The sequence below is a fragment of the Vombatus ursinus genome, unplaced genomic scaffold, assembly GCF_900497805.2.
Source record: "Vombatus ursinus unplaced genomic scaffold, bare-nosed wombat genome assembly UNPS02010193.1, whole genome shotgun sequence".
Classification (NCBI taxonomy): domain Eukaryota; kingdom Metazoa; phylum Chordata; class Mammalia; order Diprotodontia; family Vombatidae; genus Vombatus; species Vombatus ursinus.
The window spans coordinates 8,728,033-8,749,904 of NW_020949971.1; the positions used below are offsets into that span (position 1 = coordinate 8,728,033).

General features: G+C 41.2%; 1 protein-coding gene across 7 annotated transcripts in view; it reads left to right on the forward strand.

Annotated features, from left to right (window-relative positions):
• The first annotated feature begins 2,079 nt into the window (after window positions 1-2,079).
• The window catches only part of KIAA1109 (KIAA1109 ortholog), a 197,807-nt gene continuing 178,014 nt past the window's right edge, over window positions 2,080-21,872 (forward strand). For 6 of the 7 annotated variants that reach the window (XM_027853674.1, XM_027853679.1, XM_027853680.1 and 3 more), the window contains exons 1-3: window positions 2,080-2,150; window positions 5,152-5,238; window positions 20,960-21,079. In XM_027853674.1, the coding sequence (XP_027709475.1) occupies window positions 20,968-21,079 (112 nt within the window). In that variant the 5' untranslated portion in view covers window positions 2,080-2,150; window positions 5,152-5,238; window positions 20,960-20,967. Of the gene's footprint in view, window positions 2,151-5,138; window positions 5,239-20,959; window positions 21,080-21,872 lie in introns of those variants that run through there. The other variant, XM_027853676.1, reaches the window with a different exon arrangement.

Here is a 21,872-nt window from a genome sequence, read left to right on the forward strand (position 1 = left end):
GCCTATTGGCCTGAAAGAGCATGGCAGTCCCTGCTCTTCCACTGCGGAAGAGATAGACCAGGAGTTCGCTGACTCGGGAGGTGATGGCTGAGCAGCGTTCGGTAGGTCTCGTGTCAAGCACCACTCAGCAGAGACTGTGCGCCTGTCAAAGCAGTAACCAATAAGAAAGTAGCAGAGGATGGTGGAGGATGTGATGGTGTCACTACATGACATCAGCAGATGACATCTCTGGAAGTCATCTATGGCTCTGCAGAGTCACACCTCCCAGTGTGCTCCTAGCCTCTGTTCCCGTTGGTATGTATGTATTTGGGGAAGAACGGTTCCTAGATGCCTTATTGCTACTCATGCCGTCTTAGTAAATGCCGTTGCTTCTGTAATGCAGCAGATGGGGTGTATCTCCCAAAACTACCGCCCCCCCCCACCCCCGACACAATGTAATACCTTATCTGTGGTACAAGTGGGGTCTGAGTACCCAGTTGGGTATACCCACCCGCACTGTGTAGGCCTTGGGGCCTCACACATATCACCTAGGCACGTGAAATGCCCCTACTTCTCTCTGGGGATCCCCTTGCTCTCACACCAACACATGGTTACACTCAAAGGCTCCCAGGGTGCTTGGGGTAGCCCTGCTGAGCAGATACACTTCTCAAGCTTAGCTCTCTAGCTCCCAAGGCCCGATCCAGTATGTTTTCCAAATACACAACTAGCTACTTTCAGTAAAGATACTTTGAGATCTTTAATGTAACCATTTACTTATTAAGGCAAAAGAAAGAATAATCTAATAAAGTAAACACATAAATAAAACAATACTCGTAGAAACCCAGACACTCTCCCCAAAACGCACTGGATAGTTATGGTGAAGAGTGGGCAGGCACGTACAGGACCCTGGATGGAAGAAAACTCATGTGTTTAGGGTGACTCACAATTCTGGACTGCAGGCCCCAAGGTCATTGGTCCACTCACGAACTCTGCTCATTGCTAATCTGTTGGTGCCCTCATCCTTTAACTGGGCAAGTTCTCTTCTCTCCCCACTTGGAGGTGGCTTTGATGAGCCCTTTCAATGACGTCACCCTTGATAGGATGTTTAAAAAGCATTGCCCCTCCATGTGACTAGCAATTCTCTTTGGCTGCAAGGTTCCTCCATCTCTGGGTCACTGCCCAGCCCAGACCCCGCAGGCCCTCTATTTATAACGTGAACCTTCATTCACGTTACTGCGGGAGGAGAGGGCATCGCTAACGTGGAGAAGGTCGGGAGGAGGATGGACAAGCACAGAGAGGGCACAGGGTTCTGGCCTCCAGGATATCCCATTCTACACGGCGGAGCGTGGACCCTCTCCTGCCACTGGCACGTCTGTTCACTTGATTCTCACTCCCCGCTGAGTTGGGCTCTACGTTCTTTTACAGCTTCACAGATGAGGAAACTGCGCTTGGCACACAGTAAGCGCCTAATAAATGCTGGATGACTTGGGGGCTGACTGAGAGGCTAAGTGCCCGTCAGTTTCATAAGGAGGGCTGTAACTCGGGTCTCCTGCCTCTGAGAGGGTTGAGCGAGGGGCCACAGGCGCTACGAGCCAGAGAAGCCCCCCAGCCCCGCGCCCTCCACCCGCCGAGGATGCTCACGCCCTGGTTAGCCGCCCTCTTCTCACACTCGGCCCGCCCACTGCTCGCCCCGCCCTGCCCCCTCGCCTGGCGCAGGCCCCGCCTTCCTCTAGCGCTGCTTACGCCCTGACCCCGCCCCCCACCCAAGCCCCGCCTCCCACGCCCGGCGCAGGCCCCGCCTTCCTCTAGCGCTGCTTCCGCCCTGACCCCGCCCCACCCAAGCCCCGCCTTCCTCTAGCGCTACTCCCGCCCCTGACCCCGCCCTCTCGCCAGGCGCGGCCCCGCCTCCGCCCTGACGCAGGCCCCGCCCTCCGCGAGCGCGCCGGTGGGGGCGTGGCCCGCCTCGCGACGCAGTCGTTGGCACGACCGCGGCGGAGACAGGCCCCGCCCCTCCGTGCACCTCCACCGGGCTGCCGTGGTCGCCGTCATCCTGGCCGCCTCCGCCCGCCCCCGCGCTGTCAGCGGCGGCCCGGGCGGGACCAGGAGGGGGCGGCGAGGCTGGTTCCGCGCCGTGCCAGGACGGAGGCGGCGGCGGGCACACGCACACCCAGGTGAGGGGGCCGGGCCGCGCTCCGTCAGCGTCCTTGGCTCAGGCTGGCCGGGCCGAGCCGGGCCGGGGGCTTCCGCTGCTCTTCGTGCCCGAGCGTCGGGGCCGGTGTTGGGAGGCATCCCCGGGGCCTCGCGGGGGAGGGGGGGTGGGGAGCGTGCGCGCGGCCGTGCCCCGGCGCTCGTGCGCGTGCGAGGAGGGGGCGCCTCGGCCCGGGCCTGGCGCGCGTGCGCGGGAAGGGGTGGCGCCCGCCGGGGCCCCAGCACCCCGCTGTGCGGAAGCAGGCACCCCGGGCCTTCATCAGCACCTTACGAATGAATGGGGGCAGGGAATGACCTTTATTAGGCGCCTGCTGGGGCCCGGTGCTAGAATGGCCTCTGGTCCCCAGCAGCTCGCGGGGCACACCTGGCACACAGCAGGCGTCTCATTAGTGCTGCCTGGCGGCACCTGCGGCCGCATTCCCGCGCCTCGGCTTCCCCATCTGTAAAATGGGGGTGGCAGCGCTCATGCAGGCGCGCCCTAAAGCGCCGTGGGAATGCCGGTTGTGCCTCATTGGTTTTTTTACGGTCATGATTAACGTTGAGTCATTTGATAGCGCCAAGGAGACGCCTCCTTCCTGGGGGTGGGGGAAGACCCTCGAGGACGCCCTTCATGGGAGAACTCGTCTCTCCTCTCTGTCTCTTCTCGTCTCTCTCCGTCCCTGCCCCCCCCATGGTGGGGACGGTGACCTCTGCCCTCCCGGGCCTTTGGGCCTCCCCAGGGGCACCTTGGCGCCCTCCCTCCCGTGGTGGGTCGGGGGTCTCGGGCAGACTCTGGTTCGGATGCGTGCCGGGACACAACCTCGGGCGGCCCAGGCGCCTTCCAGGTCCAGCCCGGCCACCCCCGCACCTGCTGCCGCCCTACGCCCTACGTGATGCCTGCTGTCCTCCCCCTCGGAGAGCCGCCCCCCGCAGAGCAGCGTTTCTGATCCTGTAACTGATCAATACTTGACAGCGCCGGCGGCCTGGGGCCTTCACTCCCCTCCCCCCCCGCGGAGTTGGGGCGTCCCTTGGAGTTCTGGGGTGTCCTCACTGACCGTGTTGTCTTGGATGCTCCGTCCTCTTCATCATCATCGTTTCTTGCAGCACACTCATCTTCTATTTGTTAAGGACACACTGCACTCATGTACCACGCCTTGGGCAATTGTGCCCCAATGCTTGGGCATCTACTTTGATTCCAGTTCTTTGCTGCAGCGCTGTCTTGGGGGGGACCCCAGGGATGGGCCCCTTGGAATCAATAGCAGCAATGCCCTGATAGCCAGGATTGAGATTAGCTAGGCGGGTGGTGTCAAACTCAAATAGAAGTGGATCCCTGTGTGGCTTATTGACTAAGAAAACCACAAGTTAACATTATCTTTGTTGTATTGCATTTTTATTTATTTTGTTAAACATTCCCTAATTAGCTTTAAATTTAGTTCTCCCCTTCACTTGGGAGTTTTGTTTTGCCATGGTAAAGGGAATTTGACACCTCTGATCTAGTTCACCCCCTCTTTACTCATTGGAGATAACAGTCACACTGGAGGGAAGACTATAAGCATTTATATAACACCTGCTGTGTGTCAGGCACTGCGCTAAGTGCTTTATGAATACTATCTCCTTTGCTCCTCACAACAACCCTTTAAGGTAACAAGGCTGTTAGTGTCACCATTTTATGGATGAGGAAACTGAGGCACACTGAAGTTAAGTAACATGCTTAGGGTCACACAGCTATTAAGTGTACGAGGCTGGATTTAAACTCAGGTCTTCCTGACTCCAGGCTCAGAGCCAGGATTTGAACCCATATTGTATGCTTCTAAATTCAGTGTTTTTCTTGTTTTTCTTTAGGCAGTTGGGGTTAAGTGACTTGCCCAGGGTCACACAACTAGTAAGTGTCAAGTGTCTGGTCTTAGGCCGTATTTGAACAACTACTAAGTGTCAAGTGTTTGGTCTTAGGCCGTATTTGAACTCAGGTTCTCCTGACTGGAGTGCTGGCGCTCTATTGTGCCACCTAGCTGCCCCTAAATTCGGTGTTTTTCCAGTGTACCGCATTGAGGCTGTAAGTTACCAATGTTTTCACCAGTCACATGACTTCCAGGAAGTAGCCCATGTTATTGACAGCCTCTGACTTGGGATAAACACGGGATGTGTTGCTTGATGTGATGGAATAACCCAGAGGATCTTTCAAGAACCTTTTCTTGAAATTGTACCTTAACCGTCAGTTTTAGTAATGCTTCTTGTAGGGGGAGGTGATGTGATTGTCCTAAAAGGTCAACATTTGGTGTTACAAGGAGGTTGAATGGTTATTTCCTTCTGGAGAATAGTGGAAGTTTTTTGACTTCTTTTGAATGTGATCAGGGAAAATTGGTTTATTAGATGACCTAAGTCCTTGTCAGTCTCCTCTGTAGAGGAAATAGGGCACTCTGGGTTGAGATTGGCTTCGTATTGCTGCTTCAGCATTACACAAAGCAATCTAGATACAAAAATTGCTTTACCATAGGGGTTCACAGATTCCTTCAGTGGTCTGAAACCTATAGACCCCTTCTCAGATTCATGTTTTTAAATGCATAAAATAAAATACGTAGAACTACAAAAGAAGCCAGTTATGTTGAAGTAGCTATTAAATATATATGTTTCTTTTTCTTTTTTTCAAGTTTGTAAAAGCTGGAATAACCCCTGCTTTAACATGTAATTCGAGAGTGCAAGTACAGGAAATTAAGTGAGGATAAAAGCTAATATTCTTGTTTCCAAGCCCCTTGAATGGCCGTAGTTGAGAAAGTCTAGTTTTACTCTAGCTGTAGCATAGAGAGGAATTTCCAGTTTGGAGACCAATTGGAAAGGCAATCTGATGGTAAAATTGAGCATGTATACATGACTTCCCACCATTCAGCAGTTCTCCTTCATTCAAACTCACTTCATTTGAAAATATAAGAAAATTTCAAAGTAAAAATTACCTTACATGACTGATTAAAATTCAGTTCTCCTTTTCAGGCCAGTAAGGATGAAACTTGTAAAAATGCCCTGAGAAGAAAAGGAGAAGGAAGAGGTTAGAACACTGCTGACTTTGAAACAACTTGGGTAAATATTTTTTTTACTAAAAGCTCTTTCATCTCATTCTCAGTTAGAGTTCTCATAAAGGAAGTGGACCAACCCTGTGAACTCAATAATTTCCTCAGGCTTTGCAGCCTGTCTTGAAACAGCTCTAATGGATAGAGAGAAAATGAAGGGACCTTAGGGGTCATTTTGCTCAACCTTGACCTAATGACATTTGACCCACCTTTAAAATTAATTGTCTTGATCAGCCTGTGTAGGGATGAAGATGAAACAGTCCAAAGGTGAAGCGAGCTAGTCCAGGAGTGGGGAGGTTCCCCACCCCTGGGCAAGTCTGATGTTCAGTGTAATTCTCTGTCCTCTTACCAACCTCTGTATATTCTTTCTGGCTTTCCTCTCGCTCTGTGCTCTGTACAATAATAGTAGCTACCAATAATGACAATATTGTAAATTGTAAAGACAATTTTGAAAGACAAAGGAACTCTACTCAATATAATGACCAACTACAATTCCAGAGGACAGAGTGAGGAGAAAGCAGGAAAGAATATATGTAGGATGGTAAAAGGAAAAAGGGCATTAACATCTAAGCATCTGACCAGCCCACTTTATCTTTCACCTGTTTCATTCTGAGCCATATACAGGCTGAACAAGACAATTAGTGTACAAAGGTGAATCAAACACTATTAAACTTTATAGAATTTGGGTTTGGGTAAACTCCTGAGTTTTTGGCAGGGTCTTTTTTCTTTTCTCCCCCTATATATTTTTATTTATTTTGTTAAATATTTCCCATTTACATGTAAAAAAATTTAATTCATTTAAAGAAATTTTTAGTTCCAAATTCTCTCTCTCCTGCCCGCCCCTTCCCCATCCTTCAGAAGGCAAGCAATTTGATATCTGTTATACGTACGAAGTCATGCAAAACATGTTTCCATATTGCCCATATGGACAAAAGAAAAAGAGAGTAAAAAAGCATGCTTCAATCTGTATTCAGAGTTCATCAGTTCTCTCTCTGGAAGTGGATAGCATTTTTCATCATGAGTCCTTTGCTTTGCTATATATTCTTCAAAAATATGGGTAACAGTATAAAGGATGGTTGTTAAGGAGGAGTTAGATGCCAGTAGCATTGGCAGATGTAGAAGACTTGTAATATTATTGTTATTGTTAGCTATAATTATTGTAAAAATTGTTCAAGGAACTTACATTCTAATGGTAGAAAAAACACTCATAGAGGAATGGTGGCCACGGAGGGGGACTGTGGTCCAGAATATTGCTAGGGTGGGAAATGGGCTCCTGGGAAATGTTCCTCCGGAACAGAGGCAGAATTGCTTGGACCAGGGCTCATGGTTCCAGAATTGGAAGAAGCGAGGGGGGCACACTCAGCTGCATTGTGGGAAGGAGGCTCTGTGCTGGGCCCTCCTCTCTTCTCCCCTGCACTCTTCTGCTCAGTGATCTCATTAGCTCCTATGGATTCAGTTTTCGTCTCAGATCTTTTTGTCTAGCCTTGACCTCTCTCTAGACCTTAAGTCTTACATTTCCAACTGCCAACTGGATGTCTCTAACTGGATGCCCTATAGACATCTTAAACTCAACATGCTCCAAACTCAGCTCATTTTCTTTACCCCTAAGCCCTCCCCTCTTCCCTAGCTTTCCTGTTACTGTTGAGGGCGCCACCTTCTTCCCAGTTGCCCAGGTTCATTCTTGACTTCTTACTCTGACAAGTGCCATAATTTCTACCTTTGAAAGCATCTCTCAAATATGCCCCCTTCTCTCCTCTGACACTGCCCCCAGCCTGGTACAGGCCCTGGTCCCCTCCTACCTGGATTGTTGCAGGAGCTGCTGCTGGGGCTGCCTGCCTCGGGGCTCTCCCTACCCCTCTCATCCTCTCATCATCAGCTGTTTGAGTGATCTTACTGAAGCTAAGGCCAGACCACATCACCTCCCTAGTCAGCCCCAGTGTCTCTCTGTTACCTCAAATTCTTTGTCCTTTAAAGCTGTTTGTAATTTGTCCTCTTCCTACTTTTCCAGGCGTCTTAGACCCAACTCGCTTTCCCTGTCCCCCCCACATACTCTGCAGTCTAGTGACACAGCCTCCTGGCTGTTCTTTGCACATGAAGTTCCATCTTCCACCTCCGGGCACTTTTCCTGGCTGTCCCCCTTGCCTGGAATGCTCTCCCTTCTTATCCCTGCCTCCTAGCTTCCCTGGATTCCTTCAAGTCTCAACTAAAGTCCCACCTGCAAGAGACTTTTCCCAGTCCTTCTTAATCTTAATGACTTCGCTCTGAGACCATTCCCGATTTATCTTGTGTATATATCTTATTTCTACATACTTGTTTGCATGTCATCTCCCCCATTAAAAACTGTGAGCTCTTTGAGAGTAGGACCTTTTTTTTGGAGGGGGGCAGAACTTGCTTTGTATCATTTTCCCAGTGTCTAGCACAATGCCTGGTATGTAGTGTGTATGTAGTGTTAATAAATACTTCTTGACTTGACTTGACTAGAAAAGTGGGGTTGAAGTGACCATGGGCAGGACTTTAAGGTCTGGGATAGTTTTCCATGCCTACCATAAACTGGAGGAATGTCTTCTCTGGCGCCTGCTCATTTGATTGCTGACTGCCTGTCCCAGAACGCTGTTTCAGGAAAGGCGCTTCACTCTTTTTTTAAGACTTTCATTGATGGTGTGCTTACTACCTTCAGAAGCAATATGGCCCGGTTTTTAATGGCTCTGATTGTTAGAAATGTTTCCTTATTTTGAATCAAAATCTTCCTCTGTAAATTCCACCTGTTGGTTCTGGTTCTGCCATCTTGAGCCAAGCAGGCTGAGTCGGATTTCTTTTTGAAGGAGAGGATTGAACAATTATTACCTTTGCTTTTTTTTAACATGAATTTTCTATTTACCTTTTATTTGCAAACATTTTCTCTTTTGTTATTATAAATTTGAAAATTGGCAACAAACATGAATGTTTCCCCATGCAATTAAGGGCAAAAAAACAGGCCTAGTTAAAAAAGTTATTTTTCACTGTGTATAGCTGAGCTTTGTGAAGTATGTTTCACATTTAACCTGAAATGTTGTTAGTTCCAGCACTACGGTTTGTCCATAGCCCCTTTTGACCTTCCCTCTGCTCTCTACGATGATTCATTGACACCCTTTTCTTTTACTCTTTTTTAATAGCATTATCATTACCCGCTTTGTGCTTCCCTTTCCCTCCATTTCTCACTTGCACTCCCCACATATATCCAGCCTGTTGTCATCTCTTGTATGTGTCCCCTTTGCTCCTCTGATACAGGCACGAGGCCCTTTAGTGGCCCTGGTTCCCTTCATGGCTCAACTCACAGTCAGCATGGGACACCTTCCCTCAGATATTACCGTCCCTCCACCCTCTGGATTTTGTGTGCACCTAGTTACTTAGGTGAGCTTCTGGAGGGTGAAGACAGTATTTTTTGACTTTGCTTGGATTCCTAGAATCCAGCAAAACACCTAGTATATGGTAAGTGCTTAATAAATGCTTGTTGGCTGACTTAGAAAATAAAGGCTGTCCTCCCTTGTAACAAGCAAGACAGAGTCCCACATGGCTATTTCTGAAAATACATATTTCCTTTTGCACCTCTGCTGAGAAGGGCTTCATCATCAGCATTTTGTGGCATAAAGTGTTCAGTAGATGACATCACGTGAGATAACTCACAGAAAGCTTTGCAAGCCTTAATTAAAGCTCTGTCTAATTCATAGCTATTATTAGCTCCTGTTATTAAGTCTTTCACAGTTGTTTTCCTTTGCAAAGCTGAAGTCATTCAACAAACCAAGTATTTACTGGGCTTTGTATAAATTGTTCAGTTTCTGCTCATTTTATTTAGCATCCATTCATACAGGCCCTTCCAGGTTTCTCTGAATATGCTCCTGTTGCTGGCACAATAATATTCCATTATACTCAGATACTGTAAATGGTTTGACCATTTCCCAGTTCCTGGGCGCTTCTTTTGTTTCTCATTCTTTGCTATCACAAAAAATGCTACGATATTCTTGTAAACATGAATCCTTTCTCTCAGACTTTGATAAAGTCTTTGGGAGGGGGTAATAGCCTGAGTTGTGGTGTTGCTAAATCAGAGGGCATGCACATTTAGTGACTTTTTGGATGTAGTTAGAAATTGTTTTTCACAATGGTTGGACCATTTCACAGCTCCACCAATAGTATGTTAGTGTGCTCTTTCCCCAGCCCCTCCATTCATTGTAATTTACCTTTTTTGTCATCTCTTCCAATCTGATGAGTATGAAGTGGAACCCTTTGCCTTTGTCTTATTATTGATGTGGAACATTTTTGTATATGACTTGATTGCTTAACTTTCTTCTTTTGTTATCCTCCTGTTCACATCCTTTGACCATTTATCTACTAGGGAATGATTCTTGATTTTATGTATTTGTATCAATCTGTATATTTACTTATATCACTTCTTTATCAGAAATTTGCTGCTAAGATTTTTTCCTTTGTTAACTGTTTCTCTCCTAATTCTGTTTATTTGTGCAAAAATTTCCAATTTTATTGTAATCTAAGTTGTCCAATTTTTCTCCTGTCATCGTCTCTATTGCTTTTTTAGTAAAGAACTCTTCCTGTATCTGTGGTTGTGAAATTTCTCACTCTCCTTCCTCCCAGTTTGTTGGTAATATGACCTTTTACATCTTGGTCCTGTGTCTATTTGGAGTTTATTGTGCTTATGGTATGAGATATTGGTCTAAACCAGAGGTTCTTAACTTTGAGTCCATGGACTATGAAAGGATCTCTGGTTAGATTTCAGGGGACCTGGGAATAGAAGCAAAAAATTTACATCTTTATTTTCACTAAAAATTTGCATTTCCTTTATTTAAAGCCATGCTGAGAAGGGTTCCATAGGGTTCGCCAGATTGCTAAAGAGGTCCAGAACACAATAACAGTTAAGAGCCCTTGGTCTAAAATCTAATTTTTGCCATGCTCTCCACTTTTCCAAATAGTCCTTATCCAATAGATAGAGCCCTGGTTAGGGTTCATTTCTCACTCTGATGTTATGTTCAATTGATTCAGGGTTTTGTTTTTAATCCATTCCACTGATCAACCCTTTTTAAACTGGTACCAAGTAGTTTTGATGATTCTTGCTTTGTAATATAGTTTGCAGTCATCTACTTCTTTCCCAATTGTTTTTCATGATTTCTCTTGAGAATCTTGGCGTTATCTTTCACCAAGTGAATTTTGTTATTTTTTTTGTTCTGTAAAATAACCTATAGGTAGCTTGATTGGTATGGCATTAAATATGTAAATTAATTTAGGTAGTATTATCTTTTTTTATTATTGCTATTGGCACGGCCCAACCATAAGCAATTAATTTCTACCTAGATGTTAGGTGGAACAATACATAGAGCACTGGTCCTGGGGTCAGGAATACCTGAGTTTAAATTCTGCTTCGGACACTTACTGGCTGTGTGATCCTAGGCAAGTCTCTTAACCTTTGTCTGCCTCATTTTCCTCAACTATAAGATAGTAATCATAATGGTAATCATAGCACCTACCTCCCAGAGTTGTTGGGAGGATCAAGTGCTTATATAGTGCCTGATACATAGTAGGTGCTTAATAAATGAATCCATCTATCTATCCTTCTTTCTTTCCTTCCTTCATTTTGGTAAAGAATAGTTCTTATGTTTGTTTTGGTTCTGTGTGTGTCTAGATTCCTAGATATTTTATACATTCTGTGTATTTTGAATAGAATTTCATTTTTCTATATTTTATTGCAGGTTTTTGTTGATAATATTGAAAAGTGATAATATAATACTATTAGTATAAATAAAATAAATTATAAATAAATAGAATAATTATTTTGGGGGGGAAGGAACAAGCAAAGTGCCTAACACTGTGCAAAGTGCTTTACAGATATCTCATTTGGGGGACTCAGTTTTGATAATTTACTTTAATTAAATGATTAATTGTCTCATTTTATTCTTAAATTGCATCTTTTAGAAGTTTAGAATTCTTTGAAGTAAAAAGGGATGAGAGAAAGTTAAAACGGATGTCATGCTTTGATGAAATGAATCAACAAAGCACAGTGTAAGCCCTGCAGTGACATGGAAATAGCTTTGCTATACAGAGCCTTTCTTTGTAATGGTATTTTAAAAGTAAGATTGGTGTGATTGCTGGTTATTTTCTAAACGCTTGCCATAATGAAATTTCTAGATGCCTTGAAGACCTAGAACTCAGGATTTGTTAAGACAAATCTCGATTTGTTTTAATAGAAAGTGTGGCTGATCTGTAGTCCCAAAACCTGGTCTGTTGCTTTTAACATTGGCCTATTCCACAGTTTTGCCAGGGATGGTGGTGCCATTGCTCCCAGCAGACTCTCCATCTTCTGACTGTGTGTTCTGGCTCTCCCCCATGTCTGCGATGCCTTGCCTTCTTGCCTCCCTGGTTTCCTTCAGATCTCAGCTAAAATCCTACCTTCTTCCAGGAACTTTTCTATTTTCCCTCTGAGATTACCTCCACTTTGCCCTGTGTTTGTCTTTTATGTACATAGTTGTTTGAATGTTGAATCCTTTAGAGTGGCAGCTATTTGAGGAAGGGATTATTTTTGCCATCCTTCCTATATATACCCAGTGCTTGGCACATATAGTAGGTGTTTAATAAATGTTTGTTGACTTGCTTTAATTAAGCCATGTAGGCTCCAGAGACATGATGATTTGTCCAGAATCATGGACATTTCATGGCAGAGTAGGGAATATAATGCAATCTGGGACCTTCTTCTTAATTAAGAATTTATTATTCAGATTTTAAAAAATTGTTTTGTGAATTTACATTCTGAAATTGATGTTAATATTTATAATTTAGAAATAGCTAATATTTATAATTTGTAATATTTACTATTTAGTAATATTTACTTTTAATATGCAAAGGTACAAGTTATTAGGGGCTATCCATATTATTCTTTGAAAGTTCAAAATTAATGTTAATGCTTTATATATTTTGAGTTAGTCCCAGATAAAAATTTCGGAGAGATAAATCTACTTTATTAGGTCATCTCTCTGACTCTAGTTTGGCTTTTCTCCTGGGCAGTGGTTTACATCTTTTTATCTTTTTTTAGTAGATGGATTTTAAAAATCTTTGTTACATGCCCCAGAGATTTCCCTTCCTCCCCAGACAAGGTATGCAATCCATTAATTTGCAGGGTGACCAGATTTTCTAGAAAACCTCATTTGGTTGTGCTGCTTTAGCCTTTTCTTTTTAAATAAACCATGTTAAAATGAGTTTTTCTTTCTCCTTCCTTATAATTTCTGGTTATTTTCATGATTAGCAATCAGATCTCAGTGATTTTAGCAAAAGATAAACTTTATTTTCTAAAAGTATCATTCTATTTAACTACCTCAGTGCTTTGCAAGTAAGTATTAGATGTTCCATAGGATTTTTATATTAATCACTTTGCACCTACTTGAAATAAAACTTTATTGAAGATATGCTAATTTTTCTGTTTGAGTTATATAACCCCACCACATTTATTACCATTACAATTATGGGCTCTGTATAATGAAACCATTTCTGTCTTGCAACATAAAGCAGTAATATTCAAAACTATTTGGGATTGACCAGGTAAGGATTGATCGTAGTAACCTTTTGTTGGTTAAATTCATGTTACTAACAGCTGAAATAAAGTCTACTTCTTTGACAAAAGCTGCTAGGAAAACCAGTTTGGCAGAAATTAGGCTTAGGCCAGCATCCTATCTTACATCACATACCATAATAAATTCCAGGTCGATTTATGAACTAAATATAAAAGATAACATCATAAAAATATGAGAGGAGTTGGAGGAAAAAAGTTGTATAAGCTGATATCTTGTACACCTATACCTTCGAGAAGAATTCTTAACTGAGGATAGAGGTGATCCATTAGTCAGTTGGCAGTTATTAAGTGCCTGCTGTGTCCCAGTCCCTGGTTTAAATGCTGGGGATACAGGGACAAAGAATGACTTCAGATAACCACCGTTATGTTTTTGGAGTCGGTTTTCCATCACAAATCCCATCACTGTCTATGTAAATAGGCACCACCCTCTGTGTTCTCAGTTGGCTCTTTGTGGAAATGAAATTGTTGCTAATTCATTGAGCTTGTAACTAAGTACTTACGTGGTCTTACTAGCAAACCTCAGTTATGTTCAACTCCACTCACTGTTTCTTGTGTTTTTAAAAAATTTATATGTTTTTTAAAAAAAAATTTATTTGAAGTTTTGAGTTCCTAATTCTCTCCATCTCTCCTTACCCTCTCCCCTCCCTGAGACAGTAAGTGAGATATAAATTATGCATGTGCAATCTGGTAAAACATTTCCATATTAGTCATTTTCTATAAGAAGACTCGAATAAAAGAAAAAAAGAAAGTGAAAAATAGCATACTTTAATCTGTATTCAGTAAGTATCAGTTCTTTCTCTGGAGGCAGACAGCATACTTTGGTATTGTTCTGGAACATTGTATTGTTGAGAATAGCTAAGTCATTCACAGTTCTTCATCAAACAGTATTACTTCTACTAGGTACAGCTTTCTCGTGGTTCTGTTCACTTCACTATGCATCAGTCCATGTAAGTCTTTCCAGGCTTTTCTGAAACCATTCTTCTTGTCATTTCTTAACAGCACAGTAATATTCCATTACAGTCATATACCACAGCTTGTTTATCCATTTCCCAGTTGGTGGACATCCTTTTGATTTCCAATTCTTAGCTGCTATAAATATTTTTGTACAAATATGCACTTTTCTCTTTTTTGACATGTCTTTGGGATATAAATCTAGCACGCTCACTGTTTATTAACCTCAAATATCTCCACGTCCCTCCTCATGTACACACACATCTAGAGATTTCAAAGAGTGCTTGAATCAGCCTTTATTGCTATACTTTGATCAGGCAATAAAATGTATGTAAGCTGGGACTGTCTTATTTTTTATTTTTTATTTTTTATTTTGTTAATTTGAATCCTCAGAGCCTGGCACATGGGTGTTAAATGCCTGTTGGTTGATTATTTTGAGGACTACTTTTTCCTTTTTTTTGTAATATAGAGCACATAACTATTTTTTTTTTTTTTTTAGTGAGGCAGTCGGGGTTAAGTGACTTGCCCAAGGTCACACAGCTAGTACGTGTCAAGTGTTTGGTCTGAGGCTGGATTTGAGCTCTGGTCCTCCTGACTTCAGGGCCGGTGCTCTATCTATTGCGCCACCTAGCTGCCCCCCCTTTTTTTTTTGGCTTATAAAGGTAGAGTTGTATTTTTTTTCTTTAAGTATTTTTTATTAATTTATTTTGATTCATCAACAATCACTTCCATAAGCTTTTGAGTTTTAAATTTTTTTCTCCCTGCGCAAGACAGCATGCAATCTGATATCAGCTATACGTATATATTCCTATTAAGCATATTTTCACATTAGTGATGTTGTAAGTAAGAATTAGAATCAATAGGAGGAACCACCAGAGAGAGGAAACAAAACAAAACAGAAGAAAAAAATAGCAAATAGTATGTTTCGATCTGCATTCAAACTCTGTAGTTCTTTCTTTGGATGTGGATAGCATTTTCCATCATGAGTGTTTTGGAGATGTCTTAAATCCTTGCATTGCTAAGAAGGGCTAAGTCTATCAGTGTTAGTCATCACACAACGTGGCTTTTATTGTGTACAACATTCTCCTGGTTCTGCTCACTTCACTCAGCATCAGTCCATACAAGTCTTTCCAGGTTTTTCTGATGTCCACCTGCTCATCATTTTTTATAGCACAATAGTATTCCATTACATTCATATACCACAATTTGTTCAGCAATTCCCCAATTGATGGGCATTCCCTCAATTTCCAATTAAGATAACTTTTGTAAAGCTCTTAGCACAGTACCTCAAAGCTGCTCAATAAATTGCATGTTTTCTTCTTTCCTAATAGGTAAAATTGTTGAATTTTCCATGGCAGGTCAATGGGACAAAAGGTTAGGTTTTTATTTTATTTTTTTAATTTCTTTTTTATTTATTTAGTTTTTATTGTAATTTTTATTTTTTTTTGTTTCAACATTTATTTCCACAAGATTTTGAATTCCAGATTTTCACCCCATCTCGCCCTTCCCCCCACCCCAAGATGGCATGCATTCTGAATACCCCTTCCCCTAGTCTGCCTTCCCTTCTGTCTCTCCCCCCCTTCTGTTATCCACCTCCCCTTCAATTTTCCTGTAGGGCAGGATGGATTTCTGTACCCCATTTCCTGTATTTCTTATTTCCCAGTTTCATGTGAAAACATTTTTTTTTAAACATGTGTTTTTAAAACTTTGGGTTCCAAATTTTCTCCCTTCCTCCCTCCCTACCCACCCTCATTGATAAGGCAAGCAACTAAATATAGGTTATATATGTGCAGTTATGGAAAACACTTCCATGGTAGACATGCTGTGAAAAAATAATCCTTAATCCTATCCCGCCCCCCCATTTATTCTATTCTTTCTTTTGACCCTGTCCCTCCTCAGAAGTATTTGCTTCTGATTACTACCTTTCCTAGTCAGCCCTCCTCTCTATCATCCCCCTACTCTCTTGTCCCCTTCCCCCCCTATTTTCCTGTAGGGTGAGACAGATTTCCATACCTAATTGAGTGTGTATGTTATTCCCTCCTTAAGTCAAATCCTATGAGCATAAGATTCACTCATTCCCTCTCACCTTCCTCCATTTCCCTTCCACTGTAAGAGCCTTTTCTTTTCTGTTGTTTTTTTTTTTTTGTGGGATAATTTACCCCATTCTGCCTCTCCCTTTCTCCTTCTCCTCGTATATTCCTCTCTCATCCCTTAATTTTATTCTCCAGATATGACCACTTCATTTTCAACTTGCCCTGTGCCCTCTATCTATATCTATATATACGTACATATAATTTTTTCCCCTCCAACTACCCTAATATTGACAAAGGTCTCATGAGTTACAAGTATCATCTTTCCATGCAGGAATGTAAACAGTTCAAGCTTAATAAGTCTCTTATGATTTTCCCTTTCCTGTTTACCTCTTCATGTTCTACTCTTGTCTTGTATTTGAAAATCAAATTTTCTATTCAACTCTGGTCTTTTCATCAAGAATGCTTGAAAGTCCTCTATTTCACTGAATGACCATTTTTTCCCCTGCAGGGTTATACTCAGTTTTGCTGGGTAGGTGATTCTTGGTTCTAATCCTATCTCCTTTGCTCTCTGGAATATTATATTCCCTGCCCTGCAGTCCCTTAATGCAGAAGCAGCTAAATCTTGTGTTATCCTGATTGTGTTTCCACAATACTTAAATTGTTTCTTTTTGGCTGCTTGTAATATTTTCTTCTTGACCTGGGAACTCTGCAATTTGGCTACAATGTTCCTAGGAGTTTTCCTTTTGGGATCTCTTTCAGGAGGAGATGAGTGGATTCTTTCAATTTCTATTTTGCCCTCTGGTTCTAAAATATCAGGACAGTTTTCCTTGATCATTTCTTGAAAGATGATGTCTAGGCTTTTTTTTTTGATCATGGCTTTCAGATAGTCCAATAATTTTTAAATTCTCTCTCCTGGATCTATTTTCCAGGTCAGTTGTTTTTCCAATGAGATATTTCACATTGTTTTCTAATTTTTCATTCTTTTGGATTTGTTTTACAGTGTCTTGATTTCTCATAAAGTCACTAGCTTCCAATTGCTCTATTCTAATTTTTAAGGAAGTATTTTCTTCAGTAAGCTTTTGGACTTCCTTTTCCATTTCACCAGTGTTGCTTTTTAGGGCATTCTTCTCCTCATTGGCTTTTTGGACCTCTTTTGCCATTTGGGTTAGGCTATTTTTTAAGGTGTTATTTTCTTCAGTATTTTTTTGGGTCTCCTTTAGCAAGCTGTTGACTTGTTTTTCATGATTTTCTTGCATCACTCTCAGTTTTTCCTCTGCTCCTCTTACTTGCTTTTCAAAATCCCTTTTGAGCTCTTCTAAGGCCTGGGACTGATTCATATTTTTCTTGGAGGCTTTGGATGTAGGAGCTTTGACTTTGTTGTCTTCTTCTGGTTGTATGTTTTGATCTTCTTTGTCACCAAAGTAAGATAATATAGTCTGACTCTTTTTGCACTGTTTACTCATGATCCCGGCCAATTACTTGAGTTTTAAACTCTTTGTTAAGGTAAGAGTCTGCTTCCAGTGCGGAGAATGTTCTGTCCCAAGCTTCAGGGATTTGTACAGCTGTTTTCAGAGATACTTCCAGGGACCTGAAAATTTTCAGTTCTTCCAAGGTGGTATGATAAGGGGCGAGGTGTTTCCTCTCCACCACCACAACAAGCTCCACCACACCAGCATTGCGCCTCGCTCCAGGACCACCCCTCAGAACTGTGATCCAGATCCAAGCACGGGCAAAGCAAGAAATTCCTTCCTCAGCACTGGCCAAGAGATCCCTGAAATCCCCCTCTGATCAGCCACTTGATTCCCCCTCAGTCTGTCTGTGGGCCGGAAGCTCAGGAAACAACCATGGCCCCGGGCCACGCTTGAGACTTGAAAGACCTAGCTTCTCTCTTACCGCAGTCACAGGCTTTTCCCACTGACCTTCCAAATTGTCTTTGGCGTTCAGGGGTTGAGAAGTCTGGAAACCGCCACAGCTGCCTGCGATTCAGTCCTCTGAGGCCTGCTACAGGTTTGCTGTGGCCTGTGTGCCCACGCTGAACTGTGCTCCTCTCCCTGCCTGGCGCGATATACCTTTCTGATCAACCATCCAGGCTGTCTTTGGCTGGAAATTTGTTTCACTCTGTCTTTTGTGGGTTCTGCTGCTTTAGAATTTGTTTAGAGCCATTTTTTATACGTATTTGGAGGGGTTTGGGGGGAGAGCTCAAGCAAGTCACTGCTTTCTCTCTGCCATCTTGGCTCCGCCCTGTTCTTCATTTCTTTAAGGAGCATTTTGTAATTAAATCTTTATGAGTATTGAGTGTGCTTTGTAGATTGATTTCCAGATACTTTATGCATTTTTAGTTATTTTCAATGAAAATTTTCTTTCTAGTATTGCCTCTTGGATTTTGTTATTATTATATAGCCATGATGTTGTTTTCTGGGTTTATTTTGTAGCCTGCAACTTTACTGAAGCTATTCGTTGTTTCAATTATTTTATTTTGTGATTCCTGAGGATTTTCTAATTAAATCATCTTGTCATCAATAAATAGGAATAATTTTAACTCCTCTTTACCTTTTACCTTTAATTTCTTTTCCTTATCTTATTGCTATTGCTAGCATTTCTAGAACTATGTAGAAAAATTGTCAGAGGAAAAATTATACACCTGAAGTATAATTAACCTAATAGCAGAGAGAATTAATGAACTGAAAATGTATTTTAAAAATTAGAAAGTCAACAAACAAATACAAAATAGATGTAAAAGGTCATCTTGAAAACAGGGGAGAGACAGATAAATTGAAAACCAAAAAGACCAGAAAACTTATAAACAAACTGGTTCTTTGGAAAAGACTAACAAAATTGATAAACTTTTATAGCTAATTTGGTTAAAAAGAAGAGGTCAGAAAATCTACAAAATAAACAAGGTGAACTCACAGCAAAATTAGGAGAAGTAAAAAGAATCATCAAAACATCTTGTATACCAACATATCTGTGATATGTATATGATATGTATATAGAGATATGTATATCTCTATGCCAACAAATCTTGGAACAGGAAAGAAATTGAAGTTTGCCTTCAAAAATATACAATACTCCACCTACCAGAATACCAAATAGAGATCTTAATCTAAACTCAATACAGGAAATGAAACTAACTGTAAAGGAACCACCAAAGGGTGGGGAGGGAGAACTGGGCCAGATGTATTTACAAGAGAATTTTATCAAACTTTTAAAGAACAACTAACACCTGCAGTATACAAATTCAAAGAAATTGAGAAAGTGCTCATATGAGATCTGGTCTTAATAACTAAGCTAGGGAAGGGTAAACCAATGAATGAGAACATTAGGCCAAAATCATTAATGAGTATGATTCAAAAATTTTAAATAAAATCTTGTCAAAAGAAAAGAGTAATTAATTTTTTAAAAAAATGAATTATTATGACCAAGTTGGATTTATACCTGTGTTGCAAGAGTGTTTTATTTTGAGAAATAACCAACCTAATTAATCATGTTACAAACAACATCCCAAACTAGTTAGTTATCTAAGTAAATGCAGAAAAAAGCCTTTGGCAAAATACAACAGTCATTGATGCTAAAAACCTATAAAGTATAGGAACTTTGCAGGACACTGTGCTTGGAGCTAGAGAGGTGCAAGGTGTAATTAAGATGGCATACCTTCCCTGTTAGGACTTATATTGTACTAATTACATAAGATCCCAACAAAGATCACACAATATTACATGATAACTACACTAGAGAATTATAAAATAAAAGTGCTCTGGAGGTTACAGGTGGGGAATGCCATTACTTGGGGGTTTCGAATGGGAATATGGCCAGGCTTGCTGGAGGAGGTAGCATTAGAATTGACCTTAAAGGAAGGATGGGAATTCAGCAAATAAAGGAAGGGTAGGGAGTGGGAGAACATTTTAGGCATGGCAAACATTGGAAGCCTAAGTGTAATAGGATGAAAGCCTGTTTGGGTGGCAGGGGGTTAATCATTTTAGTTAGAGGTTGGAGTGTATGAAATGTATGGAGTGTATGAAGGAGAGTAGTAAAAGTTAAGGCTAGAATTAATGGTGGGGAGGTAGCAGATCACGCAGGGTGTAGGATGCCAGGCAGAGGAGCTAGGAATTAAAGATTAGCTGTTAATAAGCTGTTACCATTATGATTATTAATAACATTAATATTCATGATAGTAACATTTATACAACGCTTTATAAAGTACCATCATTAGGCCATAACAACAGCCTTGTCAGGTGGATAGTGTAATTGTTATTATTTCTGTTTCATAGATGAAGGATGTTCGAAGGCTCAGAGACATTCAGTAAATTGTCCAAGGTCACAGACCTAGCCAAGACTCCACCCCGAATTCAGACACCAAGGCCAGTGTTTTTCCCACCACACTAATGTCCCTCTCAGAGATAACTGAAAATAAGAATTTTCAATTCTTCGTCTTGATCTACCACTAGTTTACTTAGCTAATCCATGTCAAGTCACGTGACTACTGTTTGCCTCACATTACCTCAGAATACCATTTTGCCCAAAGATCTCAAAGCACCCTTCAAATCTCCCCCCAAATAATCTTTTCTATTTTGCAGCTGTTCTTCTGGACTTAATTTTGTTAGTTTTTTTTTTTTAAACTAATTAACAAAACTGGGTGATTTGTTTTATTAGCTATTTGGATTCACCTAGCATAGTACTTTACACATAGTAGCCTTAGTAACTTAATGAATGTTTGTTGAATTGCTTTTAGTAGGATTAAAAACACTTAGCTATATTAAGCATTCTATGACAGTTTCTTAATGCTATTGGTCATATTGTCGTCTAACTTGTTATCCTGCTTTGTGGCTTTGTAAGAGATTAGTCTTAATGACTAAACAAAATATTTTGTGGAAACTGACACATCATTTGCCCAAGGCTATATTTAAACTAAGGCTGTGTTTTTGGGTTTAGCAGTAGCAATACTATCTATATAGACAGTCCAATTTCTTTTCTTCCATTTATAATCTTCTTTTTCATATTCACTCGATATTTGATATTCATTATGAAAAACAAAATGTTATCAAATACAGTTTAGCCTGTTTTATCATTTTCTCCTTATATGCCTTCTTTGACAGTTTTAGTCATTGTGTGTTACTAAATTTTAAAACTTTGAAATCCTTTAGCCCTATAGATGTTGATTCTCACAATGGATCAAAGGAAAAATGATAGCTTTGTCCCAAGTATCACTCAGTTGGAAGACTTTCTAACAGAACATAACTCCAATGTGGTGTGGCTTCTTGTTGGTAAGTGAAACTGATTCTGTCTTACCATGTTTCAGGTGCATCGTTAAATGCAAGAAACACATATACTAAGATGTTGTAATTTTTTCTTAACTAAATCATTGCTTGAGGAAATGTATTTTGATTCTTCTTTTGATTCTGCCTCTTCTGAGAAGACTGACTGACTCCAGGAGTGCTTAAGAATTGTTCTGAGAGAGGGGGTGGAAGAGATTCTACGGGGTCCTGTCTTATTCTTCGCACTAAGCCACGAAAGTACGTTGGTAGTACCAGAAAGTAACGGAAGTTTTGGTTTGCAGTCAGCACTTAAGTCCACAAGTACAATTTATGGAAGATCATTTAGTAGTTCTTCATGGTTGTTTATTTGGAGCAAAAAATAAAGAATATAGCAAATACCTGATTCTGTGACTATGTTTTAGTTTGGGAAAAATTCAAATCAGGTATGTATTTGGGGCCGAAAACATTGAAATAAAACCTTCCAGATTAGTGAATATAGTCGCTGACATTTAAATAATATTTTCCCTGATTCAGTCAAAAATTGATACTTATGTAGATGCAGTTATGTGCTTACCTATGGTGATGTATAATATACTATTTGCTGTCCCTATTTAATGTTAATGGGGAGGTTAAGGCAATTAGATAATATTTATGTACAACATATAGATGTATGTAGTTAGTATAACACTTCAGGTTATCATAGTTACCAGTATATCTGTCCTAATATCCCATCTTGGTTCTGCAAAAATATAACCTTAGGCAATGCAGTGTTATAAGAGCCATAAATGTTATTAATGTAACA